The sequence below is a fragment of the Gigantopelta aegis genome, chromosome 11, assembly GCF_016097555.1.
Source record: "Gigantopelta aegis isolate Gae_Host chromosome 11, Gae_host_genome, whole genome shotgun sequence".
Taxonomy (NCBI): Eukaryota; Metazoa; Mollusca; class Gastropoda; order Neomphalida; family Peltospiridae; genus Gigantopelta; species Gigantopelta aegis.
Window position 1 is genome coordinate 28,630,859 of NC_054709.1, and position 17,920 is coordinate 28,648,778.

Here is a 17,920-nt window from a genome sequence, read left to right on the forward strand (position 1 = left end):
TCTCTTTATATGAAAACCAAGCTTTAATGACATTCAACATCTTATAATGAGACACAGGATAATGAAAAGCTGAGCTATATACATCTCATCCCATAGTGTTCTGTTTTCACACCGATACATGGTGCAGTATTTCAGCAACAAGTCGAAACCTTCAGTTTTAAGGAGACCAGCTGTTGGAACCATTTATCAACTCTACCATAATGTACAGCACAACCCATCCATTAAACTATTGCAACTAGCTTGAGCCACTTCCAGCCCTTCCCTTATTGATATTGATGGGATGGGATGGGGGGGGGGGGGGGGGGGGGGAGGCTAGAGGAAACTCTATGTAATGCTTTGGCAATCATCAACAACCAAATGGTTGCAAGTTACTGTCTAAAATACAAAATGTTTCCTAAATCTGATGCCACAGAGCTTTAGTTTGATTATTTTCGTGTCCAGTCAATGGCTAGTTCTGGCACTCGCAAATTTCTAAAACAATTGTCAAATTTGATTTTAATTTGGCGAACACTATTTATGTAATAATTGTTATTTTGTTAAAAAATAACAGTTTCTGCAATTTTTTAACTTCAATTTAGATCATTTGGCAAAATTTTCTGCCTAGCCAGAGCTAGCCCAGAGTCATGATATGTGTTTTTATTTTTCGCTGAAACAATGAAAATAGTAATTTACTGGTGAAGTTGAGTAACAGTATCATCCAAGTTTGTTACGATGTTATTTATGAATTTCATTTAAGTGGGATACTAAATTCTCAGGTGGGATACCAGATTTTGAAATGTTAGTATCCAACTGGGATACTGCTCAAAGATTTTAATCTTGAACACTGATTAAATATAGTTTCCTCTAGCTTTCCCCTACATATTAATATCAATGAAGGGAGGGCTGGAGGTGACTCGAGCTACTAAGCCAACAACAGTTCCCATTTCAATTCAGTATGGATCTTGCTGCAATGTCATGTCTCTGTACAAAATGCCCCAACTACCAGCATAGTTAGTGGGTCTTGCCATACTGTCTCAACTGATAGTCCTGGATTTGTTCAGTCTGGTCTGAATGACTTCAGCAGAGGCTGATGAATGTTAATCAATGTGTTTCCCTTTTTCACCACCGTGAAAACGTTTCACGTACCAGTGTCCATTGCTTCTTCGTTTCCATTAGGAACAGCCTCTTCTGAAGATTTCTCAAACTGTTTTGGGGGATCACCATTGGGCATAGATGCTTCTGTAGATGGATCAGGACCATCAGGAGACCTGGAAACAGGCGCACCAGAAGCCACGGGTTGTTCTGAACTAGATACAGGTATTCCTGAAGTTACAGGTACTTCAGAACTAGAAATTACAGATCCCTCAGAAATGGAAACGGGTATTCTGGAAGTTACAGGTTCTCCAGAACTGGAGACAGGTCCTTTAGAACTGGAAACTGGTGTTCCAGATGTCGCAAGTCCTCCAGAACTGGAGACAGGTACGCCAGCAATTACAGGTGTTCCAGATGTTACAGATTCTTTAGTACTAGAAACCTGTATTGCAGAAGCTACAGCTTTTTCAGAACTGGCAACTGTTATCCCAGAAGAAAGCAGGGGTCCTGAGACTCTTTCTTTTGTGTCTGAGGATGCTTCAGAAACTACTGCTGACACTCCAGACAATGATGATGATGTTGATGTTTTGGCTGTTGATGACAATTCAGAGGATGGTGCTAACACACTGTTTGATGCTGCTACGCCTCCAAGTGTTGAAGATGCTTCAGAAGCAGACTGTAGCACTCCAGAAGATGACATCGCAGGAGTCGAATATTTGTCTGAGGCTGATACTAGCTCCAAGGAAGATGATGACCGTGCCACAGACGTTCCTGAAGTTGACGCTGCTGTTGTTGCCCCAGTTGTTAGAGATATTCCAGAAGCGGATGCCAGTAATCCTGCAGCAGTGTTCTCACCAACGGACATGTCATTAGGGGCTGGGGGCGATTCCACATCCACGTCAGCACTCTCGTTCTCTTCCTTCACTTCAGTATCCTGTCTCAACAGGTCGGGTTCTTGCTTAATGTCGTCTGTGCAAACCTACAATATAAATAATTGCACACACCTTTAAATGTTTACAGCATATGTTGAGGGGCTGTACACCATTATCAACCTTTTGATGACAGTGATGTGATACCTATTTAAAAATAAAAGCTGAAATATCTATATAATATCTAAATAAAGGTAATTTTTTAGCATTTCCGATCAAATCCAGTCTATTTTATGAAAATTATTGCATGCAAAAAAAGCTGAAATCAGATAAAAAGCTGAAATCAGATAAAAAGCTGAAAAATCACATCCCTGTGTTGAGTATACAAACTAAAGCAGGGCAGGCTTTCTGCCAGAAAATAATTTGAGCGTAAAATCATAAAAACAAAACAGATCTTAAAGGAAACATGTCACGTAAACCATATTTGGCACCAACCATGTACAATTAATTATAAATTGAATCACCTAAAAAATTTTTTTTTATAAAAAATTAATTACTTAAAATATCTCCATAAAAGAACCCCAGATACGAGCTCTTAGTGGAAATTGCCGATCTTTAATGAGCAGGGCAATCACGAGGTCCGTGACGTCAGAGACGCGTCCCTTGATCTGAAGCCTTACACTTAAAAGCATTAGTCTGTACCACTCATAAAGAATCTAAGTCTTACACAGCTTACCAAAACAATGAGTGTTCGTTCGCAAAACGTTTTGCCGTATCAATATGAGCTGTTAGTAAATGAAGAAAGACACACATTTACTTACAACAGTGATACTGAAGAAAAAACGGATAGCGAGTCGGAGGGTGGAGAAACTGATGGTGCCAGACCGGTCGACCAATTTACAGCCCGGAGCCCGAAAGTAACCCGGAGACAAAACCAAAACTCGGATGCTAATGCCGAGGTGTATACTGTTCATATTTAGCATAAAGATACACCTCGATATGATGTATTTAAATATGTAAAAAATATAAATGTAGGACAAACATTTTTTGGGTGGGTTTTTTAAAAGAAAATATCGCATTTTTTATGTTCGGCTGTACATAATGAAATCTGTATGCACAGTGTAAACAAACGCTCTAATTTACGACAAGGCGCTTCACTTTCATTAACCTGACTTGTAAAACAACATAAATGACTTGAGAGTATAATCAACTTTTAAACTAAATATATTTCTATTTGCATCAATAGAACGAAATGGGGTTATAGTATTTTTCTCTCATAAAAAAAGTAGCATATTATTAGGCCTATTGGTAGGGTGTGTTAGAGTAAAAACGACCACTCACGATAACCAAGTGATAATTTTCTTTTCTTTGGTACTACGTAATTGGTCAGTTTTGTAATTTTAGATGGGAAAGTCTACTTAATCAAGGATTTTACAGCATTATTTACAATAATGAAGCAGGGCGGCTGATAATGTCCATTAACATTGTACTATAGTCGCGACAGGTTACGCCACAATACCCTGTGATCTTAAAAAAACTGGCAATTATTTTGTACGTATGTCTAGACCGTGGTAATCACTTACCTGGTCGATACCCTGCAATATACACCTGCCAATCAGGAATCACATGTGCAGGCCACGGAAAGAAGGACCAAGGACCAATTAACTAAAACAACACTCCGATTCTCAAGTCAGCCCGTGGATGAAACATAATAGTTATTTCGACACCGACAGTAGTGGTTTATTTTGTATTGAACTTCGTGTTGCTTTGGGGCTTCGGGCGATGAGGAACGTTTTTGTGACGTATTCCGCTCGAAGATTAAAAACATTATTTAAAATTATTATTGTTTTCTACACGTTTTTTTAAAACATATTTAAATACATCGTACTGAGATGTATCCTCATGCCAAATCCCATGTTTGTATATGCCATATTTAATTACTTATTGACGTTTCCTTCTTCGGACGGTGAATACAGATTTTGTTATGTAGGCCTACAGCCCTAACATGAAAAATCATTTTTTTTCAAAAAAATAAATAAATAAAAAATTCTACATTTTTGTTTTAACATATATAAATACATCATGCTGAGGTGTATCTTTGTGCCAAATATGTACAATGTACACCTCGGCATTCGCAAAAGAGTACTGTTTTTGTCTCCGGGTAACGTTTGGACTCCGGGCTGTAAATAGGCTGACACCAAAGTACTATGCGGTGTTGGTGTCCAATCTTTTCTTTTGCGATAAAATACACGCGTCTTTCTTCGGATACAATCCTTTGGAAAACCATAAAAAGACAATCCCGATCGTTTAAACTGTTTATTTTTACACCCAAAGGCCGCGCAGTACGGCACTGTTGGACTGAAAAGATCGTAAGCCCCTTACTCCATATATAAACAGTTAACAACAATGGAAGAGTACAGCGGCTCTGACGTCACTTCCCTTTTTTTCCGAACGCTCACGAAGAAATATGCATAAATCGTACTTTGATACTGATTAGCGTAATTTCTTCATTTTAAGTTAACTACACGTATTTTATTGTTATAAAGTTATTTGTATATTATTTTTATATAATTTTTCTTTTAAAATGAGCTATAATATGGTCTCGTGTCATGTTTCCTTTAAGTGGCCCTACTATAGTCCTTCCCAAAAATTAACATCTTTTTTTTTAGTATGGTATGCATTACAATCTGACCTGATCACTTTTTTAACTGCACAAAATAATAATGGTGGGTTTTTTTTAATGCTTGATCCCCAAAACACTGTTTGAAATAGTTCTACTTTATCTTTTTTTTTTTCAATAGAACCAATCATTATGATTAAAAACATAAAAATGAAATGCTTTCTGACAAATACCTAGCAGTCTGCTAAAACTAAGTAAACAATAAAGGGATTTGTTTACAGATGTCTCTACTTACGTTTCCCAGATTATGAATTCTCAGCTCAGGATCGTACAGAGGAACATGTAGTGAGCAAAATGGCGGGTCGGTATATCCAGGAACGGGTCGCCCACACCTTCCGTCAGCAAAGCTGCATGGGTGGAAAAACACCTGTCGTGGATCATGAAGAATATCTGTCAAGAATTAAGGCTTCAAAACTATTAATGAATCGATGCCCAAGCATGAACATAAATGTGAGCCACTACTTGATAGTCCAACAACAAAAAACTTATTTTCGTGCTTATATCCAATTATAGTTCAAGCATGCTATCCTGCACACACACCTCATCTATCTGGGTTGTCTGTCCAGGACAGAATGAAAGAATGTTTAACGACACCCCAGCATGAAAAATACATCGGCTATTGGGCTATCCAGGACAGAGGGTTAGTTGTTAGTTGTTAGTGAGAGAAAAAGAGGGTGTAGTGGTCTTACCAATTAAGTTATTAAGACTCTCTCTGCATGGGAGCCGGTACCGGGATGCAAACCCAGTACTTACCAGCCTTATGTCCGATGGCTTAACCACGACACCACCGAAGCCTGTTATTATTATCGCAAATAATAATAATGTGCGATTAAAGAAATATTTTGTTTAATGACGCAGTCAATACATCTTTATTTATGGTTTATGACGTCAAACATATGGTTAAGGACCACACATATATTTTATAGAGAGGAAACCTGCTGCCGCCATGTAATGGGTTACTCTTTCCAATTCGCAACAAGGGATCTTTTATATACAGCATGCCACAGACAGTATAGTACATACAACAGCCTTTGTGAAGAACTGGCTGGAACTGGCTGGAACGAGTAATGTACGATATAACCAGTATACTGATGTTAAGGCTTCAGCCTAGGAGTGGCGGAAATAACCAGTATACTGATGTTAAGGCTTCAGCCTACGAGTGGCGGAAATAACCAGTATACTGATGTTGAGGCTTCTGCCTAGGAGTGGCGGAAATAACCAGTATACTGATGTTGAGGCTTCTGCCTAGGAGTGGCGGAAATAACCAGTATACTGATGTTGAGGCTTCAGCCTAGGAGTGGCGGAAATAACCAGTATACTGATGTTGAGGCTTCTGCCTAAGAGTGGCGGAAATAACCAGTATACTGATGTTGACGCTTCTGCCTAAGAGTGGCGGATATAACCAGTATACTGATGTTGAGGCTTCTGCCTAAGAGTGGTGGATATAACCAGTATACTGATGTTGAGGCTTCTGCCTACGAGTGGTGGATATAACCAGTATACTGATGTTGAGGCTTCAGCCTACGAGTGGCGGAAATAACCAGTATACTGATGTTAAGGCTTCAGCCTACGAGTGGCGGAAATAACCAGTATACTGATGTTAAGGCTTCAGCCTAAGAGTGGCGGATATAACCAGTATACTGTTGTTAAGGTTTCAGCCTAGGAGTGGTGGAAATAACCAGTATACTGATGTTAAGGCTTCTGCCTAGGAGTGGCGGAAATAACCAGTATACTGATGTTAAGGCTTCAGCCTAGGAGTGGCGGATATAACCAGTATACTGATGTTAAGGCTTCTGCCTAGGAGTGGCGGAAATAACCAGTATACTGATGTTAAGGCTTCAGCCTAGGAGTGGCGGGTATAACCAGTATACTGATGTTAAGGCTTCTGCCTAAGAGTGGTGGAAATAACATGTCAGGTGTGAAATTTGTGATTTTATCATGGATCACCATTGGCAGAACTCTGGATATATTAGGTTTCAAAAATAAATCTGTACTGCCTGTACCAACACACTAAGATACTTTTTGTAAAACACCAATCTGTTGGCTTCCTCACACTGAGGTTAATTGTATGTGTAAAAGTTTAAACTAAACTAATGAAATTGCTACCTATGGTACATTTTAAAGGTTTTTTCTGTAGGCAAAATGCTCAGCTATGAAAACTTTGAGCTTGCCTACACAATTGTAAACCAGTCATTTTGGCAAGAAATAAATATAAAGTTAAAAACCAAAAATATCCTTTAGACAGACAATAATTTTTTATCAAATGGCAAAAAACTGACATCCGTAAACAGATTTATCCAGGATTTTTTGCCAGGGTCCCATCTTATGAGATTGGAAAATTTAGCGCGCGTAAATCACACTTAGGATATTTTTTTAAGCCAAATGATGCAGTACACTACTTAAATTAATTTATTACAACAGACATATATTAACCTTTAGACTACTGGATTAATTTTGAACAAAAACCACGTTGAGTGGGCACAAGTTTATAATTTTTACTCACATATATTCACTTAAATGTTTCATAAATACATGAAATAAAGTTCATATATGAATCGGTAAGTATTATTTTCGTGTCTTTTTTTGTAATTTTTATTATTTTAGATCGGCTAATGGCGATTAAAATTAGGCAAAAAATCGAAAAAGTTGCGTTTACTTACGGGCATTTGTGGCCAGCTGTCCAGTATTTATGTCCATTATTCCCGATAACAGTGGTTTTCTGACCAGAATTTTTTTTAAAACCCGAACTACTATTCATATTGCAATATTTGGTAATTTTCATTGTTGGTAAAACGATCAAATTTATTATCAAATTAGCTGTTACAATCAGCTATCGATCCCTGAAAATTACCGCGACGTGCCGCCATTGTTGTCAAGCGAAAATACTTGCCGAAAACCACTTTTTGAACTCAAAATTTCAAGGTATTTTCAATTGAAAAAATCTAAACAAAAGCCACCATTTTGAAAAAAATCTTTTTTCTTTAATTATATTTCCATTTCCGGTGAGTGTCGTGTGCAAAACGGCGGGAAATATGAATTGGGGAATGCACTGTATACAGTGTACAGTATATCGATTGACGTGATGTCGGGCGAGATATCTCGCCTGCAGTAGTCAGAAGGTTAAATATATATATATATATAATTTTTAGCATACAAATTGGGAATGTTCAGTGCCACTTTCTTTTGTAAGGGGCCTATCTTTGGACCCACAGAATGCCGGGATAAATCCCGAGTAAAGTCCCTGATTACAGAAATTCGTATCACAGCTATGGTACGACAATTGCTGTCGATGCTGTCATTACGTTAAAGCCCTACAAATGCAGGTAAAGGATACGCTTGGCACAGAACTTTGATAGCGGGATGGTTCTCTCGCAGCACTTGTTAGAATCGTCGCCGATGTAAGAGCACTTGGGATATGAAGGTGGTTTGTAATTCGGGCCCTCAGAAACAGCAATTCTACGTTCTTTAGACTGGCGGTGCAATAAAGCTTCCTGGGGAAATAAAAAAAAAATCAACAATGAATAATAATAATCAAATTTAGGGAATAAAGTCGACCATTATTATATTTTTGTTTGGTCTGAATATTTATTGCAAAAAAACCCAACTTAATCCACAAACTGTCTGAATCGGAAAAAAACATTAACACATAAGTTTGCGGATGATTTTCTTTGTTCATACCCCAGTGAATGTAAAAGAAATAACAGACAATCCTTATAATAAATTTAAAACATACTTACTAACAATAACACAAAAAAGTTAATCAGATATGATGTTCCGTAAGAAGATTTTTACATTCACTGACAAATTAACAAAAATGTGTTGCTATGGCTGGACTAATGGGATGGTTTTAAATTGTAATGATTACAATGGAAATGTAATTAATTATTAATAATATGGACAGCAAGCAATCAATTTAATAAAAGCACCAACCTTGCCATATCTGTTGTGGTACATTTTCAGTGCCTTCAGTTTTTCATATTTATGACTCTGTGTGGGATCTTTCTTGTAAATCTTTATACTGCCTGAAAAACAAATTATAGTTTTCTTTATATCAGACCTCACAAAACTGCATCTAGACTGCATGAGTGAAGGAGAAAAGAGAAAATAGGTTATGCGACTTCAAATGAATACCCGTAACATGTGAAATGTGATTATATCCATTTGACGACAGTTATGTTCAGACTAGTAAGTTTTCCGAGCTAGGCCTCCAGATTTCACAAAAACTATAGTTTCTGATTACATGTCAGGAAAATGGTGGAACCAAAAGTCTGTTCCTCATGTAACAAAATGGGGGTTGGGGGCCCCCAAGACATAGCCCAGAGGAAAAGCACTCGTTTGATGAAGTTGGTCTGGGATCGATCCGTCTGTGGGCTCATTGAACTATTTCTTGTTCCAGCAAGTAGACCACAACTGGTATATCAAAAGCTGTGGTATGTGCTATCCTGTTTGTGGGATAGTGCATATAAAAGATGTTTGCTACTAATTAAATTAAAAATGTAACAGGTTTTCTTTATAACACTATATGTCAAAATTACCAAATGTTTGACATCCAATAACCGATGATCATTAAATCAATGTGCTCTAGTAGTGTTGTTAATCAAAACAAACTTCAACTAAGAAAATTCCATCATTACCATGAAAATTGAAATTACAAGTTTTCCATGGATACATAACACAGAAACCGAAGTGTTAAATCCATAGAATCTAAATTCCCCCGAGGCCTGTATATGCGGGGGGTTGTCTCCCCTTGACAAAGAAAATGAGATATAGGCATTACTTTTCTGGCAACAGCAGTGTGCCAAAGTTGCCAGTAGTTCTACCTGAGGTTACAAAGGATCAAATTACTTTCCTAAAATCTTGGTAATTAGTAGATATATTTTGTTTTAGATTTTTGACAGTTTATAGTAAGAAAACGGCTATTTAAAATGTGTACATAAAATGCAGCATCCAATTTCAAAACACCTCAAACTCATAACCACCTAGTAGGAGCAATTACATGATCTGTTTTGTTTTTATTATGTACCCTCAAATTATTAATTTTTGGCAGAAAGCTTTTAGCCCTATTCCTTACAAATGTGCAAAATGCATCTCAAAGAATATTTGGGGTTTTTAAAACAATTTAATTACTGTATATGACCGGAAATTAACCCATGTCTTTGAATAAGTACCCCCTTTCTTTTTGATGGCATTTAAGAAATTAGCCCTTTATTCATGTCCAAGAATAAATTCACCATCTGCTAAGTTCATAATGAGTTGTCTCGGCACCCCATGGCTTATTTCCAGTTAAATACTGTATTCTATAATTAACATAATAATTTTAGGTACCAAACATTTCGCGATCGTGCTTGTATGTGTGTAAATATCTCCGTCTCTTCTCCTTCATCACGTGCTGAAGTCGTTTGAACTGGTCGATGTACAGAGACTGGAGTCGGATCAACTTGTCTCGCAGAATCAGTGCCACCTCCTCAGCTGTATATACTCCAGCATGTCTAAAAACAGTTATAATCTGTTAATATTTTTAAAAAACATTTTATTGAATGAATGTGTATCTGCAGTGTTCGACAAATCCACTAACCCTCGGTTTCGGGTAGTGAATGTTTGGTCTGGGCTAGTGGAAATTATCAACTGTATTACTTTAATATATAACGCACTACCGAAAGCTTCTGTGAGGGCTTATGACTTTCTCGAAAATGTGTTGAACTCAAGTATTTGAAATGAATGAACTTCTTTGGGGATGGGATGGTGCATATAAAAGATCCCTTGCTGCTAATTGAAAAAGAGTGGCCCATGAAATGGCGACAGCGGGTTTCCTCTCTCAATATCTGTGTGGTCCGTAACCATATACCTTTCTAGTCTTTGCCATGAGCTAAATCAAGGCACGCTGTAGATCTCTATCCTGAATTGGTGCTAGGCAAGCAATCACATCTAGCTTCAAATAAAAATATATTAAAAATGTTAATCCAAGGCGATCAATTTGCTGCTCTCCTAAAACTTTGCAGCTGACCGTAGAGGGGAGGGAGAGCGATCATTCGACTTTCCTGGCAATTACAACTTCTCTAAACCAGATACCCCTTATTATCAGATGTTTTAATTGGTCTTGGAGACGACTTAGCCCAGTGGTAAAGTGCTCTCCTAATGCTGATCCCAGCCAGTGCTTCACAACTGGTGTAACAAAGGCCGTGGTATGTGCTATCATGTCTGTGGGATGGTGCATATAAAAGATCCCTTGCTACTAATGGAAAAAAAATTGCTGGTTTCCTCTCTAAAACTATATGTCAGAATTACCAAATGTTTGACATCCAATAGCCAATGATTAATAAACCAATGTGCTCTAGTGGTGTTGTTAAACAAAACAAACATTCTTTTCTTTTGTTCTGTCGGTGTCTGCTTTTAAAGCAGTTTCACTGATATAGTTTATTTTGTTTAACACCACCACTGGAGCACACTGATTAATTTATCACAGGCTGTTGGATGTCACATATTTGGTAATTTTTACATATAGTCTTATACAGGAAACATGCTACATTTTCTCCATTAGTAGCAAGGTATCTTTTACATGCACCATCCCATAGACAGGACAGCACATACCACGGCCTTTGATATACCAGTCGTAGTGCAGTGGCCGGAATGACAATAGCCCAATAGGCCCACGGACAGGGACTGCCCCTAGACTGAATGCACATCAAATGAGCACTTCACCACTGGACTATGTCCCGCCATGTGTGGTTTTAAGCGGTTTCACAGTATTTATAAAATGATATAAAATCAGCAGTACAAACTTGAGAACATCCTCCTGTTCACTGTCAATACTCTCTGCGTCACTGTCTCCATCACCTCGCCACGACTGGTCTACCTGTGGTGTCTCGACTTCGGAATCACTCGACGTCGCATAATCTGCATAACATAATGAATTAATGAATGTTTAAATGACACCAAGGCACAAGCATACACATCGGCTATTGGGTATCACAAAAAGTAAGCACAGGAAAATATTATTTATATAACTATGTAAAACCAACGTGTAAGGAGATGTGGGGAAATGTAAAAACACAATACAAATATCAAGGTTAGTATATTTGTATAAGATAAAGAAAGGAATAGTTAAAAGCACCTCAGCACATTTTTAAACAGCAGGTTATTTTGTGTCATGTCATATAGTTATTTTAACATTAGGTACAAAGGTTACCTGTAGTAATGCTAATTTATTGATATTCCAATTAACGTAAATCTGAAGTCAGGTGGGAATGTCACATAAGCTGACATCACTTTATACTGGTGTTATCAGGGCTATGCAGATATCACTACACAATTCTAAAACATTAAATAAATGTTGTTACTACTCGATTTTCAACAGATAATGTCGCTAATGAAAGTTTTTGAAACAAAATGTTCCAAGGTTATAAAGCGTTATAGTTCTTGAACCAAAATGAATTCAAAATAAATATTAACTTGTTTGTGGGTTTTTTTTATTAGCAAGTATGTTTCAAATTTAGTAAGGATTGTGTTACTTCTATGACTAAAAAAACCTACTTATTACTTGGCCTTGTGGGTGTCTGTTTTAGAGGGGATTTCACCAACCCCTGCAATTGCCTGCGGCAATCGGCAATGCCGTGGAGATTGCTGCGAAGTTTTTCGTTCTCTGCAGCATTTCTTTTGTGTGGACTATATTGGATTTTGTTTTTCCTTATTGTTAAAAATAAAATATACTTTATGCTATATACTATATACTTTTGTTGGATGTTTCCTCCCTTCAAATTTTATTTGAGATATTGATTCCACATCTGCAGAAAATTGATACAGGTAGATTTATCATTGATAATGTCAGAATCACTTATAAATTACTGCTAAATATTAACGTATGTTAGTATTATTCAAAAATAGATTCCGTTTGATTGCAATTTTCACGAATTCCACAATTGCGTATTTTGCAATAGACTGGGAAGGAGAAGAGTGTCATCCAAGTTTGTTACGATATTATTTATGAATTTCATTTTTAAGTGGGATACTAAATTCTCAGGTGGGATACCAGATTTTGAAATGTTAGTATCCAACTGGGATACTACCCCAAATTTTTAATCTTGAACACTGTCACCACATAACCGATTGGCGGTTCTCGTGATTTTAAAGTTGCATAACCGACACGCGAATAGAACAACAGTCCTCATGAAATATTATGCCTTGGTTCATGTATAAAATTATATGTTTTACCGAGTTAAAAAAAACACCCAATGTACCCAACACTTTGCTGATAATGCTATCGGATGGCAGTCTGGATCGTTTGGCTGGTGGACCAACATCCACCGACGCTGATGGGTTGTTACACGATGCCAGTTCATCCAGCAAACTTTCCGATGTCTCCTTCGGACGTTTCTTCATACCAGACTTGACGCGCAAAATGGAAGCTTTTTTCGCATGTTCCTGGCAATAGCTGTGGAAAAGAAAAGAATGTTTGAGTAACAGCAGCCCAGGACTCAAAATAATGGCCTGTGAAAAGTGCTCCATTTTTTTTTTTTACCTAGCAGGTGAATTAGAAATTCACCTACTAAAACTACAAAAAAAACCTGCAGGTCATTTTTTAAGAGACAGATCTATGTATACATGTGACGTAAAATTATATATTACTATTTATCATAGCACATTAATAACTTTGCACTGGTAGATACAAATAGCTGTGCACCGGTGAGACCCACCATCTTTGTATCGTTGCCAGGGGGCTTACAGATTTTTACTTATCATGTAACTTTATAGTTAAATAAAGTTAACATTGGATACAACAGGCATTGAAATTAGTATTGTCTGGTAACCCATTTACAGGTTACCACAAAATATAGCCTGGTAACCTATAGGTTACCACAAAATATAGCCTGGTAACCTATAGGTTACCACAACTATATGAAAGTTAGAACTGAAATTCTGTTACTACTACTTTTAACGCAGACGTTCTGAAATTGTATCGGTGCGTGTGAACATCGGTACAAGAAACGAAATCTGGAAGTAAATTTATCTAGTGGGCGCTGCTTAAACGCGGATTGCCGAAATTGCTTGCAATTGCACAAGTCCGCATGAACATCGGTGCAATTTCATACAAGAAAATGAAGCGCGGAAGTAAATTCATCTACTGGACGCTGCTTAAATGCAGAATGACTATAATTGCTTGCAATTTCTCAAGTGTGCACGAACATCGATGCAATTCCTTAGGAGAAAATGAAACGTGGAAGTCTGGAATGCATTGCCAATTTACGTTTGGAAACTAAACCACCGTTATGTTGAAATTTTTGTCGACAACGAAACACCGTTCTCGACTTTTCTTACATATGGTAACTTCCCAATAACCTGAACAACCATTCTCGACTTATTTTGATGCCTGATACAACATGTACAATTAACTCATGTGGACCCGGTAGCACAAAGCACTTGTAACACTTACGTCAGACATACACCACACATTATGTGTTACCGGACCCTGTTCTCGTATGGTGTACATCTGACGTAAGTGTTACGAGTGCTTTATGTTACTGGGCCCTGCTATTTAGCTTGTGATACTGTTACATTTTAATTCCATTATGATCTAAAATGCATCTCAGAAGTCCTCATGTCCCAAACCCTTCAAGGGCTCGAACTTAACAACGGCACCAACGGCAAATGCTGTTGCTGAGATATGAATTGCTGTAGGTAGAAAGTATCACCGATGGCACTTTTGTGTCGTCGGTAAAACACCTGGTGCACATAATCTGCCAATATTTAACATTTTCACATTTGAAATATGTCTACATACAGCAAAATAACCTTTTAGTCATATTTATTTTCTGCAAATGTCACTTTAAAAAAAAAAAAAAAATGCCATAGGCAGACTCAAAATTGCCATAGGCAGACTCAAAATTGCCATCGGTGGGCTGTTTCACCCATGGCAACTCTTATAAAAATTGCTGTAGGAGACAAATTCTTATGTTCGAGCCCTGCCCTCCCCTCACCCTGTGCCGTCTTACTTCCAACAGGCTATATTTGTTTTTTCAGCAGAACATATTTCTTTTAGCCTGCTATTTATAAAAAATAACATCAGGCCGTATTTTACTTCCTATTTCAAGACCTGAAAACAAAAAGTTTGTTTGTTTAATGACACCACTAGAGAACATTGATTTATTGATCATCGGCTATTGGATGTCAAACATATAGTCATTTCGACACAGTCATAGAGAGGAAACCTGCTATATTTTTTTCCATTAGTAGCAAGGGATCTGTTATATGCACCATTCCCACAGCCTTTGATATACCAGTCGTGGTACACTGGCTGGAACGAAAAATAGCCCAATGGGCTCACCGATAAGGATCGATCCCAAACCAACCGCACATCATGCGAACGCTTTACCACTGGGCTACATCCCGCCCCCTTCGAGACTTGAAGCAATTATTTGATTAGCAGCTGCATGACAGTTTTAACACAAAAGAAAAGGCATACATGTGTGTTTCATCACAACTCGGTTTTTAAAACATGCACTGTAGGTTCCGGGTGTCAAAATGCTCCTTCCCCCATTCAAGCAAATTTGTCCTCTTTTTTTTAAACAGTTTCCCGGAAAGCAAGTCTCGAACCCCCTCCCCTCATAAACTTCACTTGCCAGTCTGTGGCTGCAATGAGAGAATCAACTTTTGTGTTTTGCTTAACATTATTCACCATCTTTACATGCAAGTCCCACATCAATAAAACTTGGTTTATGGTTGAATCTATGTTCATCATGTGCACGAGGGAAAAAAAAAAAAGTATTCAAATATTTTAATAACTTTTTTTTTATAAAAGGTGGGGGCCCGGCGCGTCATGTACGCATTGGGATAACATCTATGACACTGACATCAAATATCTTTGTGGTACACGAGATATTTAATTTTTCAGAATTGTTATATTAACAGGGCTTCTAGATTATGGTAGCCCCACTCCCATGACTAGTGATATTCAATGTTGGGCTAGTAAATAACTGGTATGTGCTATCCTGTCTGTGGGATGGTACATATAAAACACCCCTTGCTACTAATACAAAAATACAGGTTTCCTCCCTAAGACAATGTCATTGTCAAAATTACCAAATGTTTGACATACAATAGCTGACGATTAATAAATCCATGTACTCTCTCTAGTGGTGTCTTTTAACAAAACACACTTTTATTCCTTTCCAAGTCTTTGCTCACCTGTCTTTTCTGTCGATCTTGGAAGCAGCATTAGGACACCGTTTAGCTTTTCTGCTGGAAACAAAACTGCATTGCTTGTAGGGAGCAGTTTTATCTTCGAGAATATGCTTAAGACAGTATTCAAACCCATCCAGTCGGTTAAGCATGCATGTCCGGTGGCTATAGCTACACAAACTCCCTTCAGACAGTGTCCGGCTTTTTGTCCCTCGAACAAGATGGGTCTTTCCACGCATCATATTCTAAAAAAAATTATAATAAAAGAAAGAAAGAAATGTTTTATTTAACAACGCATTCAACACATTTTATTTACGGTTATATGGCGTCAGTAATAAAAGGTAAATCTAAGATTTGGAATAATTTGTCAACCAAAAATAAAATTACCCTACGGTACTAAATTTATAGTACGAGCTACGCATACAAATTTAAATAATTTTTCACATACCAGGATGAGGCAGATCACCATGCAAGTTTCACTTCAGCCTTTTAAGTAAGACAGTCACATTGACAGCAACATGATGGGCTAAAATAAACTTTGTGATATCCAAAATGTATGATTTAAGTTCAGAACAATAATAAATTCCACATAAAATGTCAGTATTTCAAACAGATCTACTTTATAAAATGTACCATCGCTGCCTACTTAAAAACATTTAGCCATAGCTGACCTGTTCTGGTTGACCTAGACTTAGAGCTCGCTTATAATGGCGCCACACTTCAAGTAGGTCACCCGGTGGCTACTGGGAAGTCTACTTCATGTTGTCGACAGACGCGTCCACAATGGCCGACCGGGCTAGTCGCAGTGAAATTCTGTCTGGAGAAGTAACACTCAAAAATGTGTTTTTCAAGCTTAACAACATTTTTTCGGGATATATTTGTGCTTCGCATACGAACCTTAACTGTTTTCAACCAAGAAATGTTTCCTTAAAATGGATTTTTGTGCAATACATCGACGATCCTTTTGTGATTAATCCTAAAAAAGTAACAAGGCTGAAACCATATTGGATCCTTGCTGGTGGAATTTGCTGTGACGTAATAAAATGAACTGAACTGAAGTTGTCTTTTAAAGATAAATCTATAAATATTAAATTCAGGTATTTGCTAAATTTTAGTATCTTAGTATACACAATAATATTAAATATATAAATATGTTACGTTTTGATTTTATGAACGAACAAGAATTATTTTTGGACCAATGACAATACTTTCAGGTCTGAAATGCGGAAGTGTTTTTAGACAATGCGCATGCGTCGATGTCTGTTCGTCTCGGTACTAGGTAATGGCAGGGGACAGATGGATCTTCACGAAATCGCAACTTATGAATACCCCAAGTCGAAAATGTGGTATAGACGCCGACAAGGAACTTGACTATAGACAACAGGCAGCAAATTTGATACAAGACATGGGTCAAAGACTTCAAGTGTATCCAGAATACAGTTACCGATATACCGCGCATGGCTCGTGTCGTTCGCAGAAAACCGCCATTTGCAATTTTCTTGGAAACAAACGGAACCAAAACAATCAAATAAATGCGTATTTCGCGTTTTCCTGAGCATAAACCGGCATTTGTTTTTGTGCCTTTTTACGCGATTTTTGTTAAACTTGTTCTGATGCCGATCAATAAAATTGTGTACTCTGTGACCCCATGCTATGGGTCCAGAATAATTTGCAAAATAAGTCAAACATACTAACACAACTGTCTAGTAGCATAAGTTCTGCTTTTATTGTTCATCAAGCAACAAATTATTTCATACTAACAGAAAGACTTCCAAACATTCCAGCATGCATGCTAATACTAACACAAAACTTATGCCTGAATGTTTAGAAGTTTTGCCGTAAGATTGGTTACCTAAAGTCCAAACCGAATTTTTAACAACTACATTAAATTAATATCCTACCTTTAATTACCGTTGCCTTTCTTTCAGATTTTGTCCAGACAAAAGTTCTGAGAAAACCATTACAGTGACACACATTCCACATATGAGACTAACGATGTCACCAGTATCTACTTCGATATGATGTCTTCACATTTGCTTTTATATCATAACACATGACGTTGTTAGATTAAGTTATATCCTTTCACCCCTCTTGGAGAGTATTCCATAAAAAGACAAAATGGCAGTGG

The 17,920-nt window shown here is 37.5% G+C and overlaps 2 protein-coding genes across 5 annotated transcripts in view; one reads left to right on the forward strand and one right to left on the reverse strand.

Annotated features, from left to right (window-relative positions):
- On the reverse strand, positions 1 to 16,802 carry LOC121385159 (KAT8 regulatory NSL complex subunit 2-like). Of its 3 annotated transcripts, none has more exons than XM_041515700.1 (9): positions 16,690 to 16,802; positions 15,799 to 16,037; positions 12,855 to 13,048; positions 11,400 to 11,514; positions 9,946 to 10,109; positions 8,551 to 8,642; positions 7,955 to 8,111; positions 4,856 to 5,010; positions 1 to 2,050 (listed from the first exon to the last, which is right to left on the reverse strand). In XM_041515700.1, the coding sequence occupies exons 2-9, from the start codon at positions 16,032 to 16,034 to the stop codon at positions 1,118 to 1,120; spliced, it is 2,046 nt and encodes a 681-aa protein (XP_041371634.1). In that variant the 5' UTR covers positions 16,035 to 16,037; positions 16,690 to 16,802; the 3' UTR covers positions 1 to 1,117. The 3 variants fall into 3 exon arrangements, with proteins under 3 accessions (XP_041371634.1, XP_041371633.1, XP_041371632.1); XM_041515699.1 differs by lacking the exon at positions 16,690 to 16,802 and adding an exon at positions 16,464 to 16,600; XM_041515698.1 differs by lacking the exon at positions 16,690 to 16,802 and adding an exon at positions 16,241 to 16,382.
- Positions 16,754 to 17,920, forward strand: part of LOC121385158 (cyclin-T2-like) — a 23,292-nt gene continuing 22,125 nt past the window's right edge. The window contains exon 1 of one of the 2 annotated variants that reach the window (XM_041515697.1): positions 16,754 to 16,889. Coding sequence is in view for 1 of the 2 variants with exons in the window: in XM_041515696.1 (XP_041371630.1) it covers positions 17,075 to 17,217 (143 nt within the window). In the remaining variant the exon portion in view is untranslated. Of the gene's footprint in view, positions 16,890 to 17,029; positions 17,218 to 17,920 lie in introns of those variants that run through there. The other variant, XM_041515696.1, reaches the window with a different exon arrangement.